The following is a 27,550-nucleotide window of genomic DNA, read 5'->3' on the forward strand; positions in this document are numbered from 1 at the left end:
CCCTCAGAGATAAATTGAAATCCTCTCATTTACCTCGTCTATGTGTTTGGACCGAAATGAATTTATTCACTTCATAAATATCCCTTAATCACTAAAATAGGAAAAAAATGTACGAATAAATTAGGAAAGAAAAGTGACTTCATAGAATAAGAAATAAGAAAGTAGATTCAACGATATGTTCAGAATTCACATACCTGTATGAAATGATTATTTTTAGAAGCGGCGCCTTGTTTTTTTCTCTCTCAGTTATTTTTTTTTCAATTGCAAAATTCATTGTACCTGTAACACACTGTCCAATGTCACAAAAATATCTGGTATAACCGGAGTTAACTACGAATCACATCAAAGAACTGATAACTGACTGATGAGTTATCAAAAAAATTAATCATGTTCTAATTGTTTCGCGGTATCACTATAAGTAGCACAAACCAAAAACTAATTGCTATTCGGTTTAAAAAAAAAAAAGCGACTTATCGAATAAAATAAGTTTAAAAATTAAATTCGTACACATCGTGTATCTACATACGTATGTATATTTTTCTCAACGTGTTTTTTTTTCTTTTTTTTTGTTGTTATTTTAATATAAACTTCATTACACACTTTGTTTTGCCGTTGTAATTTATTTCTCTCTTCCTTTTTTTTTTTTTTTCATACTGTTCGAATTTAATCATTTATTTATTTATCAATAAGGTATCACATTAAATCATAAAGGTGCTGTACACAGATGGTAGTACGTATATTATATGTATGGTGACGAAAATAATAATCTGTATGTACTCAACTTCAGTAGGAACAAACAAAATAAATAGGAGTTTCATATTAATTATTTAGAATTACATATATAATAATATACGATATACGATGATTAATTATCAAATATAACATGCACATATAAAATTAAAAAATGTTTTTTAAAAAAGAAAAATAATAATAACGAGAAAACCTTTCGGTTTTCTGTCGCATTATTGATAATAAATTTTCACCATCTCGATATTCATTGCGCTGTTTTTATTCATTTCTTTACATTTGTTTTTTTTTTCTTTTTTTCTGATAATTATTACTTTCTTTCTTTCTTTCGAAATAAATCCGTGGGTAAAACGTAGTCAGGTGTTACTTACGGAGATTAAAATTCGCGCAACAATAATAATCGTAATAATAATAATAACGGGGGTAGCTCTTACAGTCAAGTATTATGATTTCCTTTTCTTTTTTTTTTTTTATTAGTTTTTTTCGATCATTTTCTCTCTCTTTCGATATCTTTTTTTCTTTACTATACTTTAATCATATTAATATTAATAATAATAGTAATAGTAATAATAATAATAATACCGCGCTCGTACCGTTAAAGAGCACCGCATAATATTGTTTTGTTTTGTTTCTTTTTTTTAAATTTTTTTTTAATGTTATTTAATTTTTTTTCTTTTTCTTACTCTTCTCTCAAAAATTATTTACACAACGAAACTTTCAAGCCTTCTTTTCATCCTTCAATTCATCTTCACCGCGATTCTCAAATTATCAATCAATGCAACTTCACAGCACACCGAAGCAGTCAAAGCGATAATATTTATTTTGTGGTATATATCGTATGTATTTACTTAAATAATTCTCTTAATTATAAATGGGTAAGGTTTTGTTTCTGTTCTTTCTTTTCAAATTTAATTTCAATAAACATCAATCGATGTAAATATGTATACATACACACGCATATGAGAAAAATGTGTATGAATATACATATGTGTGCATACATAAATATACATAAATAAATCATTGATGTCCGTGTTTCGATTCGCTTACGTGTGGTATTTTATGTGCCAGAGATATATGGTGTGTTGTATGTATGTAGAGTATTTATATTATATTCGTATATTCGTATGACGTAATTGTATAATATATAAATTTTATCCTTTACTTTCCTATCTACTACTGTGAATGCATTGGATTTTTTTTTGTGTTTTTTTTTTTCGTTTTTTTTTTTTTTCCTCTTTAAATTCACCTTTTAAACTCATAAGAAAATTAGTGGCGCGGCGTACCGTAGCGCAAGCTATATATCTCCAATTTTACGCTGACGCGCGATGGTCCTTGTGTCATTGATCTCATCGTGATAACGATATTCAATCGGCAGTCATGATGAGCTGATTATCAGTCGACGATGTCAAAGGGGAAACATCTTTCTGCGGTACGTCTTCCTGGGTGATATTACTCGTTATAACTTCTTGCTTCTCGTGTATCTCCGAGACTCCGTTCTGTATCACCTCCGTTTTAGTCGTAGTCGTGATTGTTGTTTTTGTCGTATTCTTTGCTAAGGATGACAGTTTACCTCCCGGTCTAGTTATGGGGGCTGGTTTCTTCTGAGGCTGAGCCGCAGCAGCCGCTGCCGACGGGGGATTTTTATTGGTCAGACTACGCTTGGCGGTTGTTGTCGTCGTCGCTGAAAGTCGACCGGTTTTCGCCCCCGCAGAAGTATTCGTGCGGGCAGAAGATAATTGTTTGTTCGTCGTTTCCTTGGTTTGTTTGTCGGTTGCCGGTGACTTCGGAAGAGTCGCTCTCGGCTTGGTTGCACCGGCGGCCGAGGGTGCTGTCGAAGACGGAGCCGTTTTTGGTCGAGATATGGGCGCGGTCGCACCCGCACCCGATGCCCCCCCCGTTGTCGCTGGTTTCGGTTTTGCAGCGGCACCGGAAGATGGTCTCGATCTCGTTGTTCCGGTGGTAGCACTCGAAGTTGTACGCGCGGTCGTCGTTGTTTTGGTCAATGCTTTTGGAGCGGCAGGTGCTGCGCCGGGTATGGATCGAGTGGCTGGCTTCGGAGCAGTCGGTTTGCTCGGCGGTTTCGCATCGCCGTTTGTTATTGGTTTTTTGTCACCCGTAGCTGAGGGAGCGGTTTTGGAAGCCGTACCGATTGGTCTCGTTTTGGATGCCGTTAAACTGCTACTGCGCGGACTCGCTGTTTTTGACGCTGTTGTCGTTTTAGTCAAACTGGCCGATTTCGGCGCCAGTGATTTGCTCGTTGCACTCGTCACGGATGTTTTCGCAGTGGTCTCCAATTGCTTCGGTCGAGATACCGAGCCTACAGCCGGCTTTTTCGACGCTGCGGTGCCTGCTGCCCGTTGAGTCGAAGTCGCGGCTTTCGTGGGTGACGAGGGCGTTGATTTATTCGTTGTTTTGGTCGCCGTGGGAGTTCTAGGAGCTGCCTTCGCTCCAGGTTTCGCTTTCGCAGTTTTGGTAGCACCCGCGGCAGCCACTGTTGCCGTGCCGATAGCTGCCGCCGCAGCAGCCACCGCAACCAGTGGCGGGCCAACGGATTCCGCAGTCTTTCGCTCTGTTTTCTCCATTTCTTCAATTTTTTCCACCACTTCGGTTTTCGCGGTACTATCCTCTGACGGTATTTCCTGTTCACTGAGATTTTCCGTGGCTTCAACGGCTGGGCTTTGAGATTCTAACTTTGTATCCACATCCGAAGCATCTCCGTTCAACAAGGGGGCACTTGGTTCCGGATTCAACTGTTGCTCGAGACCGGTAAACTCTTGCATGGACGCGGACAAGTTCATGATGGGCGCGACAATCGTCGGTTCTTCGTGCGCAAGGGTATCCGGAGTCTTCGAGTCTTCCTGAGGAAGGGGCGCCTCCGTTTCCTGAGGAAGGGGCGCATCCGCAGGTACCGAAATATCCTCATGAGCGTCGATTTCTGTCCCAGAGACAGCTTCGAGCTGTTTTTCTTCTCGCGGTAGCGAAACCTCCTCGGTCGATTGCTGCTGCAACGACAATTGGCAAGATTCTTCTTTCTCCAGATTCACCTCATCTGCCAAATAATTCCGCGAGAACGTCGTAGTGCTGAATGGCGGTTGAGCAACGTCGAAAACATTTTGACTCGAGAGAGTTTCCTTGACCGAGTTCTCAGTGGACAACGATTCGAAAGCGCCGAGTTTTTCGGCTGGCTGAGTTTCGACGTCGAATAGATTTTCTTCGTGCCTAGATACCGAGCTTGATTCGTTGATTTCCGTCTGATCCAAAACAAGTTTGAAATTCTCGTCGGGTGAACTTTGAAGTTCCTCGTTGAAGGACGATCGGATTTGCGGCAGGGGTGATGTGTCGGTTACGCCGTTACTCCCCGTTTCTGCACCGAACATCGGCGTGGAATCTTTCGCGAAAGATTCCACCACTGAAAACGGATCGAAGTCGGAAACAGCGGAAACGTTTTCGGGGCCAGACTGAATCGCCTCGGCCGTAGGAGTTAGCGTCCTTTCGAAATCCTGGATTGCGGTATCGGAGGGGGGCGAAGCGACCTGCAACGGTGATGAAATCTCCTCCCCTAACAACGAAGCTACTTCCGAAGCAACGTTCGGCGCGCCCTCGTGCGAAGCCATAACTTCAGCTTCCTCCGTTGGCGAAGGAATCAATGGCTCGGTTTTGTTGGTAATGGTACAGAACGGTTGCAACGCCGGCTCTGGCTCGACACCAGCGTCCAACGCGGAGGACGTATCTGAAGCTCGTGCGTCCAAAGTATTGGAATCTTTGTCGGCGGAAGGCGACGGAGCCAAGACACAGCTGGCCCCTGTATCGACGGATGGAATTATCTCCACCAAACCGGAAGCTACGCCTGCTTCGTTTTCGATGAACGGCTCGGGCGAATCGGATTTCGATACGGTGGAAGGTTCGCGTTCGACCGTCTCGCGGTTATCATCTACAATGTCCGGCATCTTGTCACCCGTACTTACTGGGAACGCAGTTGTCGGAGGAGGATGGTCGGTGTCCGGTGTGACGAGAGTCGTGAGCTCCGGATGAAGATCGGGGGACTGCGGTGTGCGACCTTCTTCGTCGCGCAAACCGGCGAGGTCATCTTCGACGACTAGGTCGGAGTCGTTCAACTGATGAACGACGTTGAGGTCGCACTCGGCCTCGAAAGCCGCTTGGAAATCACCCGGGGTGAACGACATGGCCATAGGATCCTTGGCTATGTCGTATTCTTCGCGGTCCGATCCGGTGAAGGAGTCGTCGGCGACGGAAATACCAGTTCTCTGCAGATCCGGCGCGGTCATGAAACTCATGGTGGATTCATCGCCGAACTCAGCCCTCGTGGATGATATTTCGGACTCGTCCAATTCGGGAGGTATGCCGTTGCTGCTCTTCAAACGATCCATCAGATACTCGGAAAAGTCGGTCTGAGGCAACTCTTTGGTTGATTCGCCGTTGGGGCATTCGGTTTCGTGGGGTCGTAGCGATATTTCAGTCTGGAAGTCACCCTGGGTAGGTACGGGAATGTCGTTTACTTCCGGAGTTTGTTTTTGCGGCGATCCGGAGAGCAGAAAATCTTGATTCAAATTCACCCTGGACGTGAGCGACTTCGGCGGCGAAACCGGCACGAATTCCGCCGCGTTAGGATTCAACTGGAAGTCCATGTCGTCTTGTTCCACTCCGCCGATCTCTTCGTGCGGTTTCGGTTTGGCACAAATCTGCGATAGATGAAATACGAACAGCGGTTAAAAATAGAAATTTACAAAGAGCAAAGTCGAAATTATTTTATTACGCGTACATCGGTTTCAATTAGCTCGGGTTGTTCGATTTTTTCTTCCTTTGAAAAATCGCCCGCACCAAGGCCAGCGGTATCGGACAATTGATTTTCAATTTGATCGTTGATTTCTTCGTTCGCAGCTTCTTCCCCCGTGATAACCTTGTCGTCTTTGCGGTCGGCAACCTCCGCAGGAGCGGATCGTTCCTTCTGCTTACTTATGGGATAATAATTCCACTCGTCCTCAGAGTCCTCGCTGTCCGCTACATTATCTGCCTCGGGAATCAGTGCATGCTGATCACCCTCTGTAAAATGAAACGAAGATTTTCTCTCGTCATGATCTTCCATAAAATGACTTCAAATCACATCGAAATTGTCGAACGGACCTCCCCCTCCTCAACAATCACATCGCACCAAATTAGTGGCAATTATCGAAGCTGAAAAATCACGTATTCCATTTTTCAACCGACAAGAGGGACCGACCTCTCCCGCTTCGCGTCCGGGGCGTACGAAAATCGATCGCGTTAGACGAGAGGGAAGAGCGTCGACATCGAGAGATGCACTATCTGTCTAGCCCGGAGACGGCGCTTCATCCCCCGTTTTACCTGCCGAGAGAAATACGCCCGTTCCGTACGAATGTTGCGCCGCTATGGACTCGAACGAGATGACGGGGAGACGAATCTCCTCACGTCTCGTTAAGTCCAGCTGACAAATTACCGACGATGTGTATATTTTACCCGAGAAGATAACGAATCGACAAATCGAGAACGATTCAATGACCGCGCGTTGATACCTCACGTTTGCTCGATTAATTTTAACGACGAAGCGAAGTTTGTTATACGTGCGGGTCGGAAGGAATCCGTGACTCACCCAGCCGGTGAAAAAATCAAAACACGTCCTTGGAATAGATTTCTTTTTGTTTTTTTTTTCTTTTTTTCTCTATACATAAGCGTTTTATAATTATTGAGTTGACGTTGCAACTATGACTGTGGACGGCAGTCGCCGTTTCCGACGAACACGGCTATTCGAGCTTTTACACGCTACTGTCACGGTCTATATTTATAAATGTACACACTATGCACCTACTTATATCTCATGCGTATACGTACGTATACGTGTACATAGTGCATGTTCAGGCATAGGTATAAAAGCGACGAATGATTCACTTTATTACGTGAAAGATTACGGCGAAAAGTAGAACGTCCGTTTTATTTTTTTTATTTATTTTTTTTTTCAGCGCGGTGTACCTGTAACACGTGCTACTTTTACCGTGATCAATACGTAGAAACAAAAGTAAGAAGCGGGATACTTTGGATTTTGAATCTTTGTCGTAAATCGAACGAACGGTTCCCTTAGGCATCCTAAAAATCGCGGAAGTCTCCTCCAGGAACCGAGTAGTTCGAGAAACTAAAATAGAGAAGAATCGCCACAGACGAGATATTGGATAAACAAATAACATTCAAAAATAGTATCCGCGTCCAGGATAGTATTTCTTGAAAAATTTTCGCTTCTCGAGAATAAATATTACGCGATATCCGTTCGCCGTTAAACGGTCGGGATTACGCGTCGATGAAAATGAAGAACACGGAGTCGATCGAACCTAACGAATAATCCGTATCTGAATCTATAGAAAAATCGTCAACGGATTCAACGTCTATGCCACAACTTGTACGCCGGTACAAAGTTTTGCCTGCGCTCTCTCCATTTCCCCGGTGACATGCACGCGTTCGTGTCACGAATACGGCATACCGGGAGCCAACGAGAGCTAATTTTACACACGATTCTCACTTTGGCTCCCACTATTCTTAAGGCCCGTTTGAGCCACCGAGGAGATGATACTCTTCAGTTGGATAATTCTGCGTGTGGGGCAATTGCATTTTACCCCGAACCGCTAAACCGCCTTTATCTTATCTATTATTGCCCCCACCCACCCACCGCAACGGAGTGAGTGCCGAGTTGAGTTACCGGACACGCGATTTCCCATTAATTTTATATCAATCGCCGGAAGTGGCCGCTGCTTTCCACCATTTACCCTTATCGCGTACGATTTCATTCGGACGAAATATTCGAGGAGAAGAAGTACACGTTTACGTCAAAGGCGAACGATTCGAAACGGTGATTACGAAAGTAATGAAACATTTCAAAGTTCGAAGGGTACTCGAAGGGCCAGGTAGAAGCACATGGCGGGTTGAGGGAGAGGAAATTTTTTTTCAACCTCTCAACTCGTCGTCGGACCGCGAGAGTTCGGTGGATTTCGGGCGTATCCTCGGCAGAAAAAATGGAAATATTCTTTCTATCGGGATGCGACGTGTCCTAGTTGAGAACCCCTGGCATCACGTTTCGCCAAAATCGAAAAGTTTTCTCTATTCCTCGCCTAGCGATCGACCTAACCATAAGTCGTGTCGGAACCCGAAAAACGCCTTTTTCAAATCTCCATATTTTGTCTTTTTTATCGCGAATCAAATGACGGTTGAAAATTCAAAAGATAAGATATATCCGAGTTGTTTTTTTTTTTTTCTTGTTTCCCAATAAAGTCGCCCACGTCCGAAGCGAAGGTAGCTACGGAGATTCGCAGGTAGAGACACTGCAATTCTTTTGTTGGCCGGTGAGAAAAAATCCACGTTTTCTCGCATAACGGGGATGGTGAGAAACAATGTGACCATCCGGCGCAGAGAAGTTTCGATTCGATCTAACCTCACCTGTAGCTCGGCCAATATTTACGAGCCGACACGAGAAACGCAATAACGACCGTCTCTCCGCTACTGACTGGAAAAATGGAATATCACGCGGAGACTTTGGAAAGAAAAAAATAAAAAAAAAAAAATATATATATATATATATGTACCACCCCGTCACGGTGAATGGTAAATTTAAAAATGAACGTTATAACCTCATAGGTAGAGTGGACACGGCCGCGCGACCACAAACACACAAATAAATAAGAATCTTCGTTCGACGAACGATCGCACATTCGTAAAATAGCCGGCAGTCCGGCTCGTCGAGCGAACGCGTCTTGTCGAAAATCGTCGAGACCCGCGTCGTCGAAAAAAAGAAAAACAGGACCAGAGGAGAAAAATGACGAATATTCTATGTGTCGCATTCGAACGTACATCCTGCGAATGTTCACTCACCTTATATAAATTGTTACGAGAACTACGCGTGACAGATCAAACGAAACAAACTGCACAGACGAAGCAACGACTTTTTTTCACACGCGACATAAACGAGGAGAACAATTTCGACCCGGTAACTCTCAACTGCGGTTTAAATTGTCGAAAAATATCATGGAGAGAGTTCGTTCTATAAGGAAAAGAAAGACGCACTCCTGGCGGCGACGGGAGCCTTGAGCATCCAACTGCCAGCAACCCCCCCATTCCCCTTCTGACGCCGGGCGCACCCGGGCTACCCCACCAGGAGGCGTCGCCATTTCCCGGTAGATTGTCTGAGCCAATAGGAGTACGAGGCGCGCCAACCGGTCCGCGTTTGTCTTTAGGCGGCAGATTCGAACCGTTTCAAACGACCTACGACGACCGAAAAATCGAAAAACCAGAATATTTTGTACCCTGAATTGTTCGAATCAATCGCAGCGATAAATTGATTTAAATAGCGCGCACGTGTTCTGCAAACGATTTTTTATCGTATTTTTTCTTTCTCGCCACGTCTATCTCGAAATTCAATAACGCAGAAGCCGCTGCGATTAATTTCTCTAATTAATTGTTTCGATAGTTTTTTCTGTTCAACGAAGTACGATAAACGACATGTGAAAATTCGAAGAACGAATAAACGATACAAAAAAAAAAACAAATAGTTTCTCGATAAAAACCGAATGAAATTCCGCTAGTTTGAAATAATTTTTGAAAGTAACTTCCGGCACGCGATAAAGATTAATCCAAAACGATCGGTGCGAGTTAATAGCATAATTAATCAGCCAATTAGAAAAAAGAAAGACCGCTCTATAAAGTAAGCCTAGGAATGGAGAAAAAAGTGAGCCCGTTACCGTCGGATGTACATCATATATCATTAACTAACCTCCTGTTATTATACCTCATGTTCTCAAATGTAAAGAAAAGAAGAAAAAAATCTAGACTGATTCACAACTCGCTGTTACGATCGCACGACTCTGGCACAAGTTGGGACTACACTACGCCATAACCGCGAGGACTTGGGCGAGTAAGAGGATAATCAGTGCAGGACGTGCAGGGACCGGGACCGGCACACCGCCACCGAGACAAGTTCGCCGGTGAAAGCTAAGCCTTCGGAAAGTCGGCCATTTTTGTCTCTCTCTCTCTTTTTTCTCTCGCTCTTTATTTATTTACTTATTTATTTATTTTTATTTTCTTTTTGCAGAACGAGAGCACGAGCCGCTCGAGGAGGAGTCCTCGGTGGCCGGTCGATCGGCCGATCGATCGAAGAATCGGTCGGTCGGGGTAAAAGTTTCGGTACCTCCGTTCGCCTCTACACGGTATCACGGATAGCTCAACGAGAGTACGTATACCGCACTCGATACGAGACACGTAGGTGTAAAATATAGAAGCTTCGAGTCTCCCGGCAACCGAGAGAGGCCGAGGTCGGTGTACCGCGAGGAAAGAAGACGACCGCTGCCCGCCGCTCTCGCCTCGTAAACGTAGGAGATCGAGTTATTCCGGTGCGCGCTCCGTGGGGCTAAAGAATGTCAAAATTGAAATAAGTCAAGTGCCCTCCGCTCGTAGTATCCGAATACGACGACGACGAGGAGACGACGACGACGCGACGCGGACACAGGGGAAGAAATGCTATTCCGAGTCGGGATGCCGTTACTAAAACTCTATCGAGAGTACGATCCGTATGGACGGGGTGCGTTGTAACCCCGGCGGTGTTCGGAAGATGCTTCGGAAAATTATCGACAACGCGCAGACGGATGAACGGAATTCAGAGCAAAGAAAGAAAGAAAAATAGAAGGAAAGGCCGACGATACGGTACACCACAGGCGTGGGAGATTCTGGTATAATAAATGCGTAAAAGTACGACGACTTCGTAGTTTCGCTTCCCTAGCTCTCTATAGTCTATTTTTCGATCCGTGTACATCTCCCTCTCGAATCAGTTCAATCAACCCAATTCGATCTACTCCGGGAATTCCTACATCTTGATCCAATTCTACCGAGTTCAATTATCCAGCGGCAGAATTATCGCGTTCTTTTGACCGTATGGTAGAATCATATCTAGAAAGGGGATAAATGTTTTTTCTCATCGTTACAAACGTTTACACACCTGGAGCGTTCCGGGTATCCGGTAGTTTCTTTTCCTCGGGGTCGTCGAAGTGATCCCGAGCCGTGTCCAAATTCTCTCCGTCGTCGTGCTTTTCCTGGAAAAGCTCCCGGGAGGAATTCTCGTCGACGAGGGGAGGAGGAGGTGCGTGGGTTTCGATACCCTCGTCGACGGCGTCCACGTCGGTTTCGGGGCCAAGGTCGTCGTCTTCGTCGTCGTCGTCGTCGTCGTCGTCGGGACTCATACCCGCGTTGTTCTCGTAATCGTCGGTACCGTTTCCGTGCTTACCGCCGTTGCTCGGCGAATCCATCGGATTGCCGCGATTGTGGAAATTCTCGTCATTTTCGGCGCAGCTGCCGTTCGTCTGCTGCTGCTGCTGCTGTTTGCCGAACGGATTCACGTCGTATTGGAGGCCGTTGGCGTTGCTGAGAAACGGATTCGTCGACTCCATGTTGTTCAGTTGAACATCCGCGAGCAGCGGGTGAGATGAGGGATGACGGGAAGCTATCTGACGGGGGTTCGTCAGAAATACGACTATCGTTGATATGTTGTCGATGGACCCTTGGCTCCTCGCGAACGACGCCAAACGCTGACTGACCGCTTCGATGTCACCTGGCGATCAAAACAAATCGAAACCAATAAATGCGCGATGCCATTTCACGAATTCAGAAATAGCTATTGCCTACGGAGTTCTATTAGCTAGCGATACGCCTCTGCAACATGTACATTATCTGTACAGTTTTTGCGGAAAGACAGACTGCGAAAAGCTCTAAAAAAAAAGAGGAGGAGGTAGCCAAATGAAAAGAGTTTCCGGCGTCTGGGACACGCTGTACGTTTCACCTTCTCTTCGGATATTGATTTTTCCAATTCCATCCTATACCCCGGGGATGATATTTCCCTCGAAACGGGAACGTCGGGGATGAACCGCGAGGATATCTTCGAATTTCGGACGAATAAATCCCCGACGAAGAGAGCGCAATGCAGGTAGGGGGGGCAAAGATGAAAAATAGAAGAAATGCGACTACTCAGACGGGGCGATAACGAGGCGCGGCGCGTTCGTCTATCGCCGTAACAGTAGTTTTAGGGGACACGTTGGTGAGGTCGTGGATATTTTCAACAACGGTCGGACGAAGGTTTCCGCGGCGCCTGCGGCGCGTCATCGGACAATCGAAAACCCGTAGGTAGGCGTGCATTTGCATGCGGAGAGGGTGCAGCGGAAAGAGACTGGGAAGACGATGCGGAGGTGAAAATCGGGAGGTGGGAGTCGCGTGCGGAGTGGGAGTCGGAATCGGACGGGGGGATGAGTGGGGGGAGAGCAGACGGAGCAACGACCCCGATCTCTCGACGTCGACAACACCCGTTCGCCCCTTTCCGGGGGATCCGCCGTCCGTCGGTGACGGCCTCTTTCGACTCGCGGACGCCCGCGTGGCTGCACCTGAAATTTTCCCATTTCCCCATTTACCCATTTTCCCATTTTCCAATCCACACGATTCACCTCCGAGTGAATCGCGTTTCTACACCGACGACCGTTCGCCTCGCGCCTGTGACTCGAAACCGAGTCGCGCGGGGAAATTAATCGGGGGGAGGGGTGCGGGTGGTAAACAATCGGTAATAAAACGTCGAGATGTCTTGGAGGATCTCGACGAGGGTGCGCGAGGGGAGATGCACTTCAGGGTCTTGGCACGCGCTCAAGATCGAACGAGGGACCGAGGAGAAGGGAGTGGTGAATAATAAACGTCGCGACGCACCACCGACCCGTTGACGACGTCCCCCCTCGAAGGCCGAGTCGCTTTTCATTTCACCTTAATAGGGATACAATTATCCTCATTCCGCGCAGATGTATTAAAATTCAGCGATCGATCGATCGATAAGCCATAGAACGCGTGAATTTCACCATATGCGGAGTCGACTTTCCTCTCTCCCTCTCTCTATGTCTCTCTCTACTTCAAACCGATTAAAAGGTACGAGGGCTACGGTAATAAAATGAATCACCCCGCACACGACACGCGTCGGATGCGTACATTTTGCTTCTAGCGGCGCGTGAGGGGAGAAGACGAAACGAAACCGATGTAGAGAAAAAAAAAAAAAAAAAAAAAAAGAAAAAAAAAAAAAGAGAAAGCAGACGGAGTTTCGTTCGCGAGGAACGAACAAGACGGAGGATAATGGAAGAAGCGCGTACGATACACGAAGTCGGACACGACCGTCCCGAACCCGAAGGAGCCACGCCTACGCCAAATGGCGAATCTATCCTCGAACGATGACGCACCCTCTGCCGCCCTTAGTTTCCCCGGTATTGCCATTATTTTCTGACGGCAGCGGTGTACGCTCTGTAACGTAATTTCAACGACCCCGGGGAAATACGACGATCCGAATGTTTCTCCACCCCGCGGTTGCACGTCACGACGATCCCCGCTGATTTTCGGATAAAACTAAGAGCGGCGGTAAACGCGGTGGTGAAAAAAAATATATGAACGTAAGCTGCAGTGGTAAGTCCGCAGCTGGTTAGCGATCGTCGATTTCGCATGGTCACCGGCAACGACGCGATTCACGTTACGCGCGTATACCTCTCACAAAAGAGTCTGCTATAAGGGAAGACGAGAGAAGTGGAAGGAGAGGAGGAGGAGGAGGTGGAGGAAGAAGAAGAAGCGTTGGATTACGAGGAAGTATCGTGTTCCAGGCGTCTGTTACTCAAAGTGGACGAAGAAAATAAATAAAAACTAAGGTCTCGAGTTAAACCTCCCTTCTGGTACACGACGAAATAATCCAACCGTCGATTCCGTCGAGCGAATCGAAAAATTCAAAAAAGGGGGAAAACCTCCGGCAATCGAGCGAACGAATATATCCCGTACACCGTGCGGAGTTCGGTTTCGTCGGACGGATCGATTCGTTGGAACGGAGGCCGTCGACGACTCGGTTTTCGTCGACTCCGCGAACGTTAAAAAGTGATCGGTAGCCGATCGCGCGCCTCTCACCTCGGTATTTCGTTTCGTCCTACCGTCCGTCCGTCCGTACGTCCGCTGCTCAATGATACGAACATAATAACGCTAGGCTATAAATAATGAGACGTCGGAGCGCGGTCGCACGTTCGCGGTCCAGGTCTTAATTCCAGGACGATCGAATTCCCGACTAGTTTCTCAAGATTCGTACCAGACAACACGCCGTACGACGCGTACAACCCGGTACACACAGGTATTTCGGTATGTAACGAGTGTACACGGGGCTGTGTAACGATCTCCGTGTACAGGTAAACGCATCGAGCGAGGCGATCGGTATCCGAAGCCTCGACCGAAGCCTCGACCGAATCATCCGACCGTTTCGCGTTCGCCGCTAACGTTCGTTCCGCTCTTCTGTCGTCTATCTTTAGGTATCGCTCTCCCGCGGGATGGACGACGATCGGTGAACGGCGTTTTTTTTTCCAAATAGGTGCGAAAAATACGACGACCGGGTGTATTTTGTATTGAACGTCGAGTCTCGGGGTAACCGAACGAATCGTTCCCCTTATGTATTTTTTTTTTTTTTTCAAATTCATTACACCGGATAACAACGTGATCTGCAGACGCGTACATATCTCATTCGGTCTGCACGTGTTGGACTAACAATAAATCCATCCATGGTATCGAACAGCACGAGAAATTTATAGATGAGGTAGAAGAAAACAACAAACGATTCGGGGGTCGACCGTTATCCCGGTCATCATCTTCACGCGGAACACTGTACCGCACTTTTTTTTTCGTTTCGGATTTAGGTATTCGCTGTATTTCCATCGTACGAAATGCAGCACACCGGACGCGTGAAAAATATCGCGAGAAAACAAGGGTAGTGTGTAATATCCAATTCCTTCAACGGCAAATCGATTGTTGCGATAAAATTCCGACGTACGTACGATTCGAGAATAAAAATCGCCGGGTGTCGTTCAAGATGCGATGTACGACGAGTGGTTTTTTTTTTTTTTTTTAGTAAATTTCAAATTATCTCGTCTCCCCTTCTTTCTGTACGGTGCGAACCGACAGCGGTACAACAAACCAGGGTGCGTTTACCACATGTACATATATCTAAGTATATATATATATTATATATACCTACGTACGTACGTACTTTTTCTTTATTTTTTTGTCAAATAGGTGTGTGTGATACGGAATGAAAAAAAAAATAAAGCTCCTCGGTCACAACGTGCAATGCAACGGGCGTGGCGTTTCGCGACGAACTGTCGAAGGTTCCACCGGCGACACGGTATTGCCCCCCTCCCTGCGGCACCCCCCAAAAACCCCCTCCCTCCCTCCCCCCTCCCCCCACCCCCACTAGTATCCCCATGTACTACGTGACTCACGACTCAACCCCGTCTGGCTATTCCCATTCCCCTTCCCCTTCGCTCGTCTTCCACTCCCCGTATCCCTGACGATTTTTTTTTTTATTTATTTTTTTTTTTTTCACGTATTCCCGACGCACCTCAACCTGCACCCCCGCGTACACGTAGGTGTAGACTTGTACCTACGTGTCCGACCAGGTGTGCGTAGAGAAAAAATACGCCCATTGGATTATTCGAGTTAAAATTTGATGAATTTTTTTTCGAAGATAAAATCATCGTTGCATCGCGATGTTCGCAGCTCGTTACGAGCGCACGCGTTTATCCCGTATCGTCGAAGCGGATAATCGTGAAAAAATAAGTGCGGGGGAAGAACCGCGGTCACGTGAGTACGTTGATACGTGGGCGTGGATAAGTTGCCGTGCAACTTTACTCCCTCGGGTTTCGCGAAGGTAACGAAAAAAAAAAAAAAAAAAAAAAAGGGAAGGGAAGGAAGAAAAACCCTGGAGAGGCGAGCTCGCTGCTCCGCGGTGTTACCGTACACAGACGACGACGCGTCGTCAGGTATTATCGCAATCAATCCCCGTCACCTTCGAGTATCGTCACACGTCCTTTCCAACGAATTTCGAACGCTTTGACAATCGCGTTTCGAATCGTATCGTCGAGACGGTAAAATAGATACGCGCGATCGGAGGGGGTTGGCGGGCGTTGCGGCGACCTGCGCAAAAAAATATTTAACGACGACAAAGATCGGAGGTGTGGGAGGCCGTCCGCGGAACGAGGCAGAGATTTCGTACACAGGGCTCGGAATTTTCAGGGGTGCGGCGTACGAGCGACGGAACCGAGGTGCTCGCAGATCTGTAGAACAGCGGCTGCCCCGCCCCGACACGGTACTTCGAAAAATTCGCCAACGTCGAACGGCTAATTGAACTAAAATGCGTTAGCGTTGACCGTGAGCGATATACAGAATCGAGAATCGAACGCGCGCGGTACGACCGACGTACAATGTATGAAAACGGAGCAGGTATATCGTGTATAATATCGCGTATACATTTTACTCCGTAAATATAAAGTAGCCACGCGCGTAGCGGCGGATCTGACGACGAGGTATGGCCCAAAGCGGACGCGTTGAATAAATTTCAACCGCTTATCTTTCTATAATCTGACGCGTGCCCCGCAGGTGATACGTGTAATCGATAACGGGAGGATAATATGTAGATTCCAGGCGTCGTAATAACGTGGATTATATATCGCTGCAAATTTTGTCGTTTTGACGTTACGCGGTGCGTCGTAATTACGCGATGTGACGAACGGTACGATGACAAACGAATACGACGTGTATTAAAATTGATCTATCCCTAACGAGGATACGCCTGATTAATTATCGCGACGTCCTTAATTAGCGCTACGTCTGTACGTACGTACGAACCCCCGTCTGTATCCGCCGTAGTACGGATGAAAATTCTTTGGAATTGTGAAAAAAAACGGGTCGATTCGGTCGTCGGGGGGCAAAAAAGAAAAAAATAAAAAAGTGAACATTTCATAGCGCAGACGTCGCGACGGTTTCACGGCGTTTATACGTATAAAAATGCTATTTCATTGACACACCGTACGATGCGATATAGAAATATCATACATCCGTAGAATATGATAATACGTAGCGTGGTGCGATTGAATTTCATAGCGCGTTCAATTAATGAGTCGCGGTTGATTCGTAATCGTCGTACGTACGGTATGAGAAATGAGCCGCGAATACGATGCCCTTTTTTGTCCGCGGCGGGATTTATGACGAATTACCGTCGCGTGCGACTCTCGTATCCCACTGTACGGTCGTCATCCCCTGAATTTCGGATTTCGCAGACGCAATCGTCGATCCAAAATCCCTCAATTTGTCATCAAACGACGAATAAGGTTTGGGATAAACGGAGAGAGAGAAAAAAAACAATGAACGAGGTTCAGGATTTTTGAAATCTATCGCGCGTGTCGCGCGGACATTTAAATTTTACATCGCACGTATCGACTGTTATCGTTTGTTCATTTTCATTTTCATTTTTTTTTTTTATTTTCTCTCTTCTTCTTTTCATTCAAGTCTACGAGTGCAGAGCTAGAGGTGTGGCAGCGGAGCGTGCGCGCCTAGCAACATGATCGTCGGATCGTCGGATCGTCAGACTCCGAGAGTGAACCAGGCGGCAAAAGGAAGCGAACCAGATGGGGAGGATGACGTTACGAGACACGAGAAAAATGTAAACTCCGTCTCCGCATAATATAATAACCGCTCAAGTTTTTTTTATCTTTTCCTCTCTTTTTTTTTTCTCTTTCTTTTCAGTTATGATAATAAATTTCGCAGTACCGAAGTGTCTGTAAAATCCGTTTACCATGACGTAATCGCGCATGTTCGATGCATAAACGTGCCTCGTCTACGTGTACGTACGTAATTTTAGAAGAAAAAAAAAAACATAATTCTACCAGCCACCCAAAGTCGTTTTATTCGTTCGGATCATTTCGCGTGTCTTCTCATCGTGTCGCCTAAAATTCCATCCGACGTTAGTTCTGGTTCGGACTTTTTAATTTCTCTTTTTGCCACCGTCATTTTTACCCCGAATTTTTAAGGCGGCCAATTAGCTAATTGAACGTAAATTGTTTTAAGCTAAAACCTGCGGGACAGGTAGACGACGCGTACGTGTCGCACGATGCACGTGAGACTAACAAGTAGAAGGATATAACGTAATGTTAACGCGCGTCATGTTCTCTCTCGTCAACTGGGTTAAATTACATCGAAATACATCGCATGACACGAGTAGCTGTCACGTCCGCAGCTAAACTTGTACGCTTCTCGTATAGTTTAATATAATTGTGCGACTATACATGAAATATGTACAACGAGGATAACCGTAGAGCGTTGTGAACAACAACAAAAAAAAACAAAAAAACCAGAAAGGATTTTTAAGAAAAATGCGACAACGGATTCGGAATTTTTCCTACCGGCGAACGCATGCGCGACGAAGAATGGAATAACGTGCTAAGAGTACGAGATGGCCACGGATAACGATTAGAATAAAAATTAGGATAACAACAATAACGCAATTCAACGGGTTAACGTTCGTTCGCGAGGCGAAGTTATGGATGCGTGGATAAATTATTCGATTCGTACGGGTGGTACAGAGCCTATCGGGCGCTAGCTTGTGCACCGATGGAATTTAATGTGCGAAACGACGCGCGGGATATGAGAGAAAGAATAATAAGAAAAAAATAATAATAATAATAACAATAAATAATCGATCTCACTGTTGCGTTATCGGGAATTTTTTGGACCCCATTTTCCGCATCTACGACCCGCTACGGATACGAGATAAAAATTCGAGGGGTGCAGGGGAACGCTGGCGTGCGAAGAATCGGGCGTGTTGTTGGCGAAAGAGGATAAAAAAAAAAAAATAAATAAACAAATAAAGGTTTCGTAAAAAGTATAAAAGGACGAAAAAAAAAAATAAAAAAAAGATCGTACGAAATTCAGCGAGGATAACTAGCAGAAGTAGGAATGCGGTGTATAATGCCGAAGCGTATGACTCAGAACGTGAGACTCTCTAGAGCCCGAGGGGTCTATAATTAGCCCCGTACGTCGTCATACGCTCAATATATATATATGAAAAAGTTTGAAAAGTACGCAGAGAGAGAGAGAGAGAGAGAGAGAGAAATAGAGTGAGTAGGGATAAAAAAGCTAGAGGAAAACGAACGCTGCAAGCCAAATATCATCTACGTTCGCGTGGAGTAATTGCCGCTCGAGTTATTTTACAGTTGCGTAATCTTATCTTGAAATAAATCTGTTTTTCCCGATATCTTCGAAACCTATTCCGCGGTGGACACGCGACACACGCGCGCGGAGATCGTAAAAATAATATAATTCGCACTCCGGCGTGACTCGACGTTGACTCCGCTCCGCCGCCGCCGACTCGGATGCAGCCCTAGATCGAACGGCGTTCGCAACGACGACGATCTCCGCGGCGAAAAAGATAACGCGGACGGTGGCGGGTACGTACGTACGCTCGTACACCCAACAAGCGAACGAAATTACTTCTTCGGAGATGAATCCGCGTAGCGAAGTTTGGCGAAATGTAAGGTTGACGCAACGCTGTGAATCATTATTTGAGAAGCGTTCCACTCCCTCGGTCGTTCGACGAGTCTTCCGAGTAAACAGAGAGACAATCGCTAATTGTAACAGCGACTCTCAAACGGGCTACGATTCGATACGCTCGCCGCCCCGCTGCTTATCCTTCGCCATTTATTCTCGACGCGGAGTCGAGAGAGCCGATGAACTGTGTCCCATTCCGAAAATAGCGAAACGGCGAATGCGATTGTACGGGGGCATTATCGGGATCGTTGTCGTCGTTATCATTCTAGTGACGGATCGGGCTACTCGCGAGCACGTTACCGGTGCAACGGGATCCGGTTTATCGCTACGTGTACACGTGTGCAACGCGAGTATTGTACAACAATATCCAACGGGGGAAAAAGAAAAGACAACGGTGTGCATCGCGAATGCGTATCGTGGGCAAAATAATTAGGAAATCCGTGTATCGCGAGAGTGTTGCGTATACATCGGGCGAGACGGAGGAAATAAATTGACACGCTTCGCGGATGTTGATTTTAAAATGGCATAAAAGTATTTCTGAGTAGATTCTCCGTGTTTTATACCCTTGGCAACAGGCGGCCTCGTCGCAACTAAATATCGCAATGGAGCATTAAACAAAGGATTTCGCGGAACTGAACCACGAGACGTGGTTACTGAAGCGATACCTTCGTCTCCGCCGCGGATACCCTGAAAAACTGCGGCCACCTCGTCGTAGAATAATTCCAATAAGACGTCGCATAAAGTAATAACGTCGATGTTCGATAATGTCGTTAGTTTGCACCGCGAGCGGTACGAGAAGAGAGAAAGAAAATAATATAACGAAGATTCTCCCCGAGTACGGCGCAAGGTGCATCCCGAAGAAAAAGGGAAGGGAGAAGACACGGTCGATAATTTCGTCTGGCGAAACGCGAGCGAATCAAATGCGAAAAAAAAGAAAATCGTTTTGCCGTACAACGAGAAAGGCTCGGGACGACGAAGCGCGAGATACGCCGCGTATCTATTTTACGATCGATGAGAAACCGCTGCGAATGAACGGCGATATAATTATTGTGAAAAGTAGAAATATTCAGCTAACAGAACCCCGCCGTGTAATTGGATAAAATCTTTGACGCGTGAAACCGATTGCAACCGCAATGGAAAATTGGACGATATTTTTACGGCGGGATAATTTCTTGGGAGAATTTTTTTTCCCCACACATTCGCATCGCGGTCGTACGCCGTTCCACCCGAAAATTCCTTTGCGAATAACACGCGACGAAGGATTTTCAACTTCCGGTCCTTCGAAATATCGACTTCGATGGAATTCGGACGAAACGAGATTCGAGAGAAACTAGAGGGTAGAGGGAGAACCCTCGGCAGGTCGCTGTTTACAGTCACAATATAACTCACAACATCCGAATGAAAATAACCTGCTGTTCTCCGCGGTAAGCGGGCACTTACCGAATACGTGTTTACCGTGCAAACCGGTACGGCGCGCCGACAGCCAAAAGGGGTAATGAAATCGTCGAGTGAAAAATTATGATGAACACGACGACGAGGATCACAGGAATCACTTGTTGAAAATAGTTCAAAACTTGACACTTTGACAATCACCGGAATCCCGCTGAGGAGAAAAGCGACGAAACGATGATAATTTAAACGAGGCACAGAAGAATAACGAAATTTAATTTTACAACGCACAAGTTGCAGGTTCCCCGTTCGAGACACAACAACGCCGATCTTCTGCCGAGTCGGAGCCGTGTGGTCGTTGGTCAGCTGTTTTTATCCGGTTTGTATTTCGGCCAATTCCAGAGCCCCGAAGAGGGCAGGTGAGATGGTCGGAATACGGTGAAATTTCAACTCGTAGATATACTTTGCGTGTATATATATCTATATACAAATATATATACATACACAGCTATATACTTTTTGGTGAATATTTGTACGCGTTCTCCGTTCGTATGTATAGGTGTACACGGACGTACGGTATTCGTGAGTGTAGTAGGAGGATGTTGCGGGTAACGACCGAGTGCTGCGGAGGGATAATATTCCAGCGGCCTGCCCGGCCAACAGATGCGAAGTGAATGCAACCGGGGAACCGCCACGGAGTGGTTTATCCCTATCCTATTCGAAGCTCCGACTTCGCCGCTACAGCCACAGGGAGCAAAAGTACTCGGGGTATGGGTATACGTACGTATATACACCGCCGTATCCTGGCTACGTTGAGATACATACCCCACCACCATCTACACAGAGGCAAACGTATCCGAGGGACGTTCTACGTACCCGTCGTATCTCTCCTCGCCAAGCTTTTCCCTTCGCTTTACGCCAATGTCTCATTTAATTGTTGTTTTCCTTTGCAACTCTTCTCAGTTCGTTCGTTATATGATTAGAAACGCGAGAACTGTGGAGTGTAACAAAGAGAGAAAGAATGTGATTTTTAAACGAGTATTGTTCTTATTATTTCTTTTTTTTCTTTTTCTATATCTAAATCGCGAATGCGTACACCGACTCGACCGATACAGTTGTGAATATATGTATATCCTCTCGAAAATGAGGCGCGCGAGCCGTGAGTTAATAATTTCTAAATTATTAATCTAGACTAAACATCTAGGCTATAGAATGCGGGGAGAACTACACATCTTGTACATTACTCTCGTGTAACGGTATAATTACAATTGTTATTTCAGCTGAAATAGTTGCAGAGTTTCACGATCCAAAGATCCTCCGTATACCGATCGTTCGAAATTTCTACGAAACTACGTCCGATCGACGTTCATCGCCCATTTCAAATATTTATCCTCGATTATATACCCTGTCGCCGATCTCCCGACATCTCTCCGAATCCTCCCAATTTTCGTTTGACGCGTCATCGGGCGAATATATTAAAAAAAAAAATAGAGATATACACATGTGCCTAGATAGAGTCCCGCGTATCAGCTGTGGCTGTATCGTAGGGCGAAGAACGCCGAGAACGTGGGGTATACCGTTCACACGTCGATGAGCTCATTGTATGACGTTTTGTCACGGAGCGTGCGCGTATCCCAGATTCCCCTCTTTGAAAATAGTTAGCCGCGCGTGCTGTTCGTCGTTACATACATACATACGTATGTATGTACGACGTACATGCAAAATTGATGTATACTATGTAACGTTCGTTGTAACATTGGCATATTTATTTGCCCGGGAACGAAAAAGAGGGTCGACGACGAATCGCTTAATTGACACGTCTCCTATACGACGTTCCAATCCGCAAACTTTCTGCGATACTTTGTACATTTTTAATTTCGATACTCGTATTGTATAGTAAGCTTTTTCGAATCCGGCTTATTGAAGAAAAGTCGTCGGTTTCCACCGTTCGCGAATTAACTTGTTTCGTGATTATAGTTGCTCGTTAAATTATTACATAGTCGATTTCGTAAGCCTCGACTATTTAACGCACTCTGCTCCATCAATTTTCGCGTTGTTCCGATAATTAATCTTGCGCAATTTCAGCTGTCAAACGTACTAACGATCTCACTGTATCCACGCATTTCCCACAGGTACCTCTTTACCTACAGACCACTGCGAAAGTTCGAACGGAACGAAACTGTACACGAATCACGAATGAGAATTTATCTGATAAAATAAACGGCTAAACTCTTTCATTGTTTCCCGGATCACATATATACCCTATTCTCCACAGTTTTGTATACCCACACGCAGCCGTATACCGATGGAAACGCGTCTCGTTCGTATCGTCCGCGACGGATGTTTGAAAATCAATACGAACACGAGTGCAACGGCACAGATGCACGGAATGAAATTGGAATCGGTATTGCACGTCACAGACGACGGTCGTGACATACGTACATTTCTATATTTTCCCAAATGGTTTGAACGACTTTCTTGTTCCAGATGAAACGCGTGTCCACGGTCGATCGATAGTAAGACGGAGAAGAAACGAGATATAGAAAAAAAATTGCTTAATCGTAAAGAGTTGGTATCTCATACGCGTCTGCTGTTGTTCGGTAGCGGTTGACGATATTATGTACGATCGTAGATCATAGATCTATGATAACGCGCCCGTTACATTAATAACAATCACGGTTTACCAACCGCGGTAATGATTATAGTTTCTATACGTATAAGTTATGAGATTAGTTACGAGTTGCGGTCACGATAATTTCTATCGACGATTGTACGGTCTATTTAAACTCTACAGGATCGACTGCTATGTCTTAATTTCAACGGCGTGCCACGCGGCGGTGTGTACAGCCGTTCGATTCGTCGGATATTTTTTCATCGTTGCACGAAACTGGTGGCACGAAATGATTTTCCATCGCCCATCCGCCGCCTAAAAGTACTAAAAACTTCACTCTCCGATATTCCATTTTCTCGGCCGCATGTATTTTCGAAGGGAGTGGAAGGCTGTTCGTTCGAAACGATCTCGAACTATGACTCCACGTATCGAACCCTCGGTATTTCGACGCGACGGTAGTAGACACGTACGTACGTACGTAAAATCCACACGCCTAACGCACACACGTTAATAAATGTACGTATACCTCATTGTCAGCGCGGTGGCGTGGCGACGTGAGTCACGCTCTGCTTCTCGTCCCGCTGGGGAAAAAGCCGGCGAAGTTGTTACACAGGCTCAAAAGAATAGTAAGAAGAAGTGGAGGAAGGTGAGATAGGTACAAACGGCGAGTCACGTGAGAGGAAGATTCTTTGTACGTTGAATAATTCCGAGGCGGAATGAAAGATGGGCGAAACTTAAGTGGGAATGGAAAAAGTTGGAGCTGGAACAACCGATTCCGAATAAAAGGGGCATCGATGAATTTCCGAGCTCGTTGCAACCGCATTTTACCCGCTTCCAGGCAATTACTGTTACCGTTCATGCTTCATTCGCACAAGTATAAGGTGGTGGTGGTACTTATAGTACTCCGCGCGGCCATTCACACCGGCAGAATCTCAATACACATCGTAAAATCTCTCTCCGAGGTTTTGAGAACGTTCGACGATTCAATCCACCTCCGTAGAGAATGACGCGGTCGCAATCGACGCCAAACCCGATGGAAGAAAAGATCAGCAACGCAAGCGCGAATGAAAAATTCGGCAAAAACTCACGTGGATCTTCTCGCAGTTGTTCGTAGACCAGCGTCGTCGCCTGAGCCTCGTTTACGAAGTCCCAGAGACCGTCCGATGCGACGATTAAAAAGTCTTCCGTTCCGTCGAAGGGGATGCACCTTATATCCGGATCCCCGGTTACGTAGGGTTTGTGCTGTACGTCACCTGTGAGAGATGAAACAAGAAAAACAAAATTAAGGGGATAAGAATAACCGTTGAGAAGATTGAAGGAATTTTCACAACCGGGGTTATTGTATTTGTATTGAATGAAAAAAACAATTAAACCTCGAACTATTTTAATTGGGGATGACCTCTGGACGACCCCCGAGTTTTATTATCTCTCGGCATGCGCTGCCTAAATTTAACTCGACCACAGGTAGCCCCCCCCCCCCCGGCTCAACAGCACCGCCGCCGTATCGGATGCTCTTGAAAAATTTTCGAGTGGATCTCTTTCTTTTTTCTTTCTTACGCAGCCCCCTATCCGGTGCTATTTTAGCACGCGCGAGTCGGTAAAGGTCGCAATCGTGACGAGTTTTGGAATTTATCGCTAGAAAGGGAGGGAGGAAAAATGAAAAAGAAAAACGACAACTCGAATTTCGCACGTGTATCTGGGAAGATGAAGAACTGTGGAAGAACCGAACACGCGATATCGCATCAGTATTCTCCACTTAGTTGTAATTAAATTTAATTATCTAATTAATGAACGCGTATAAACTAATTTAAATAATGACGAAGCTAGGTGCTGCCGCGGTCACTTCCTGCCTTGGCGTCCCTATGGATATTAAACTCGGGGATGGTCGGCCTGCCTGCCATTTTTTATATCTACGAAACCGCGGAGGGGCATCGGATTTTTCTCTCAAAGTCCCACGCGCGTCGCGATTATCGCTAACGAAAACCCCAAGTTTCCGAGGATTCCACACCGTGTCTATAAGTAAATATACTGCACGCTCTTGAGTGACGACAGGAAATGACTTTCGGTCGCCGAGCCCGTTACACCACCTCGGAACGGCAGCGCGCGCGAACGCAAGAAAACCTAAGGACTAGAGAATCGAGCGATTAACGCGAAGACGTGGGTAGAGGTGTACGTCGAATATTGAATTCTCTCTCTTATGGGAAGGAGTAGCGTCACCGGTTCGTTCGAATGACCGTTTGATAGTCCGTTAATTATTCCGAACGTGTAAACGCGCCTACCGAGGACGGTTGAGCTCCGCTGTGAAAATCGTAAAGCTGCGTCGCTGCACGTACGATTGTGTCAACCGCAAGGCGAACTTCTGGCGGATGCAATACACGCGTACGGAATTTTCACGACCCCTTTACGCGGCGCCAATTATTTGCCCCAAAGACGCCTTAAATGGCCTCGCTATACAAATACAAGTTGGAGTCGATAGTCGATCAAATTTGATTCGTACGAATTTTAAAGCTTAGGGATAAAAACAAAAAAATAATCAACGAAATGAAATGTACCGATCCGCGTTTGGATTATCGCGTTTCCACGGGAGCGAAGAGAAAAAAAAAAAAAAAAACCATTTTGCACGTTTCATCGCAAGTTCGTTGCGAAGCGGATATGCTCGTGATCACGAACCCTGACCATCTTGCGGTACGGAATGACTTTGCCTCGTACATCGTAACCCAAAAAACAAAAACATAAAAAAAAAGAAAAAAGAAAGAAAGAAAGAAAGAAAAAAAAAACTGGCCACACAGTACGCATGAAGATATAAAATATGGTACATTAATTGTTAGGAGCGGTAGACGTATGAGAATTTTTATTCTTTCATCTCCGTTACCGAAGAATTTCCTAGGTAGATAGAATCCTGAAAAATATGCACGGTTTTAATGGAGTATCAGTTCCAGTCACGAGACTGAACTTCGTTTCCGTTCTCCGTCAGTTTTATAACATCACGTGTAACAACAATCGCACGTCTATTGTACGGTGAATAGTGATTAAAAGTTGATTATTTTTCGGAGAATTTATTAAATCCGTTTCGAGTGAGAAAGTTGTTTCTCACGATGAGCCTTGAGATTGATATTTACGCCAATGAGATCATTGGGAAGAATAATTATTTTTTTTCCGTTCAAATATTGATGGAAGTTGCCAAACGTATATGATACAGACCTATCGCCCTCGATACTGCGAGCTGTCCGTTGACTCGCCATGTTCCCCAGTACATAACCGTTCCTCCCATATCGATGATACGCTCCCTTTCGTCCTGAAAATAAAATATTATTTTAGATAAAGTTGAAAGAAAAAAAGAAAACAAAAATCAAACAACGAGAAAATACGGAATTCTTATAAACGAATATTTCAAACAGTACGTAACAGGTTAAGGATATCTCAAATAATACTGGGAACAACGATATTCTCTTATTTTTAGGTGTAAAAAAATACAATTACCGATGCCCCTGTTTGACAGTTCGCGAATAAATTTTGACCCGACAGAATCCGAATAGGTGTTACGTAGGGGGTTATAAAATTAGGAAGAAAAAAAAAAAAAACAACCACAAACAACTTACTACTTTCAACCGAGACAATGACGGAACGAGGTACACAAATTGACGGGGATCGTAGATTGCTCGAATTCCGAACGTACGAGGAGTACTTGGATTCCCTAGTGACTGTGGTGGATCTATGTTATCTTCGCAGTACAACGATAGCCAGATCTGTCGCAGAATTGGGTTACAGGTGTATAGGGGAAACACTTACGAAGCAAGAATTCAACAGGCGTCTGACGGCCGTCCAGAATTTGTTGCATCCGATTCGTGGCCCTTACGAAATCTGCTCGGAATTGATAAAACCGGTGAGCGACCTCCACCGCGAATTGGCGCTGCGCGAACGAGGGAATAGGCTCGGGACGTTGACGACGATAGTGTTTCTACGACACTTGACAAGGTACGGATTCGAGGTGTCGGGCTACATCGACTACAGGCAAAGATTGAACGCCGAGGATTGGACGTCGTATTTTCAAGGGAGGAAAAGGCTCTGGCCTTCGCCGACTGACCTGGCTTACTATCATTGGAGAATGGGTAAGACGGTCTGCAACGATACGCCGAATTTTCACCCCTTCATTGATCCCGGCGAGGGGCTTGTTTTCAAAAACCTGCACGATAGAACCACGATATCCATCGATAACTTCCAACGTTCACCTGGCACGAGTACGACACGAGTTGATGTCTCATCCGATAATTACGAACAAGTTGTACTCTACGATCACGTCGTACGTAGAAGACTTTAGAACGAATCGTTCTAAATTTGTTACGTCAGTTCTACTTGCGTCACAATTTCTTTTTC

At 45.7% G+C, this 27,550-nt stretch overlaps 2 protein-coding genes and 1 long non-coding RNA gene across 5 annotated transcripts in view; 2 read left to right on the plus strand and 1 right to left on the minus strand.

The window, feature by feature from the left end:
• Window positions 1–515: 515 nt before the first annotated feature.
• The window catches only part of LOC105686417 (mucin-5AC-like), a 32,809-nt gene continuing 5,774 nt past the window's right edge, over window positions 516–27,550 (minus strand). Inside the window, exons 1-6 of one of the 2 annotated variants that reach the window (XM_012401226.3) lie at window positions 27,261–27,392; window positions 26,378–26,471; window positions 24,265–24,429; window positions 10,751–11,359; window positions 5,528–5,808; window positions 516–5,447 (exon numbers count right to left, since the gene is read on the minus strand). In XM_012401226.3, coding sequence (XP_012256649.2) covers window positions 2,112–5,447; window positions 5,528–5,808; window positions 10,751–11,359; window positions 24,265–24,429; window positions 26,378–26,471; window positions 27,261–27,275 — 4,500 coding nt within the window. In that variant the 5' untranslated portion in view covers window positions 27,276–27,392 and the 3' untranslated portion in view covers window positions 516–2,111. Of the gene's footprint in view, window positions 5,448–5,527; window positions 5,809–10,750; window positions 11,360–24,264; window positions 24,430–26,377; window positions 26,472–27,260; window positions 27,393–27,550 lie in introns of those variants that run through there. The other variant, XM_012401225.3, reaches the window with a different exon arrangement.
• Window positions 9,607–18,327, plus strand: LOC125500220. Of its 2 annotated transcripts, none has more exons than XR_007277461.1 (3): window positions 9,607–9,988; window positions 17,140–17,293; window positions 17,377–18,327. It is a non-coding gene; the product is annotated as an uncharacterized LOC125500220 (long non-coding RNA). The 2 variants fall into 2 exon arrangements; XR_007277462.1 differs by lacking the exon at window positions 9,607–9,988 and adding an exon at window positions 13,606–13,944.
• Window positions 24,861–27,504, plus strand: LOC105686420 (cilia- and flagella-associated protein 299-like). The gene has a single exon (XM_048652091.1). The coding sequence runs from the start codon at window positions 26,793–26,795 to the stop codon at window positions 27,492–27,494; it is 702 nt and encodes a 233-aa protein (XP_048508048.1). The 5' UTR covers window positions 24,861–26,792; the 3' UTR covers window positions 27,495–27,504.

This window comes from Athalia rosae, chromosome 3, assembly GCF_917208135.1.
Source record: "Athalia rosae chromosome 3, iyAthRosa1.1, whole genome shotgun sequence".
NCBI classification, from domain to species: Eukaryota; Metazoa; Arthropoda; class Insecta; order Hymenoptera; family Athaliidae; genus Athalia; species Athalia rosae.

What these genes read in the sequence shown, in the direction of transcription:
- LOC105686420 (XM_048652091.1), top strand. Translation starts at nt 26,793, where the DNA reads ATGACGGAACGAGGTACACAAATTGACGGGGATCGTAGATTGCTCGAA.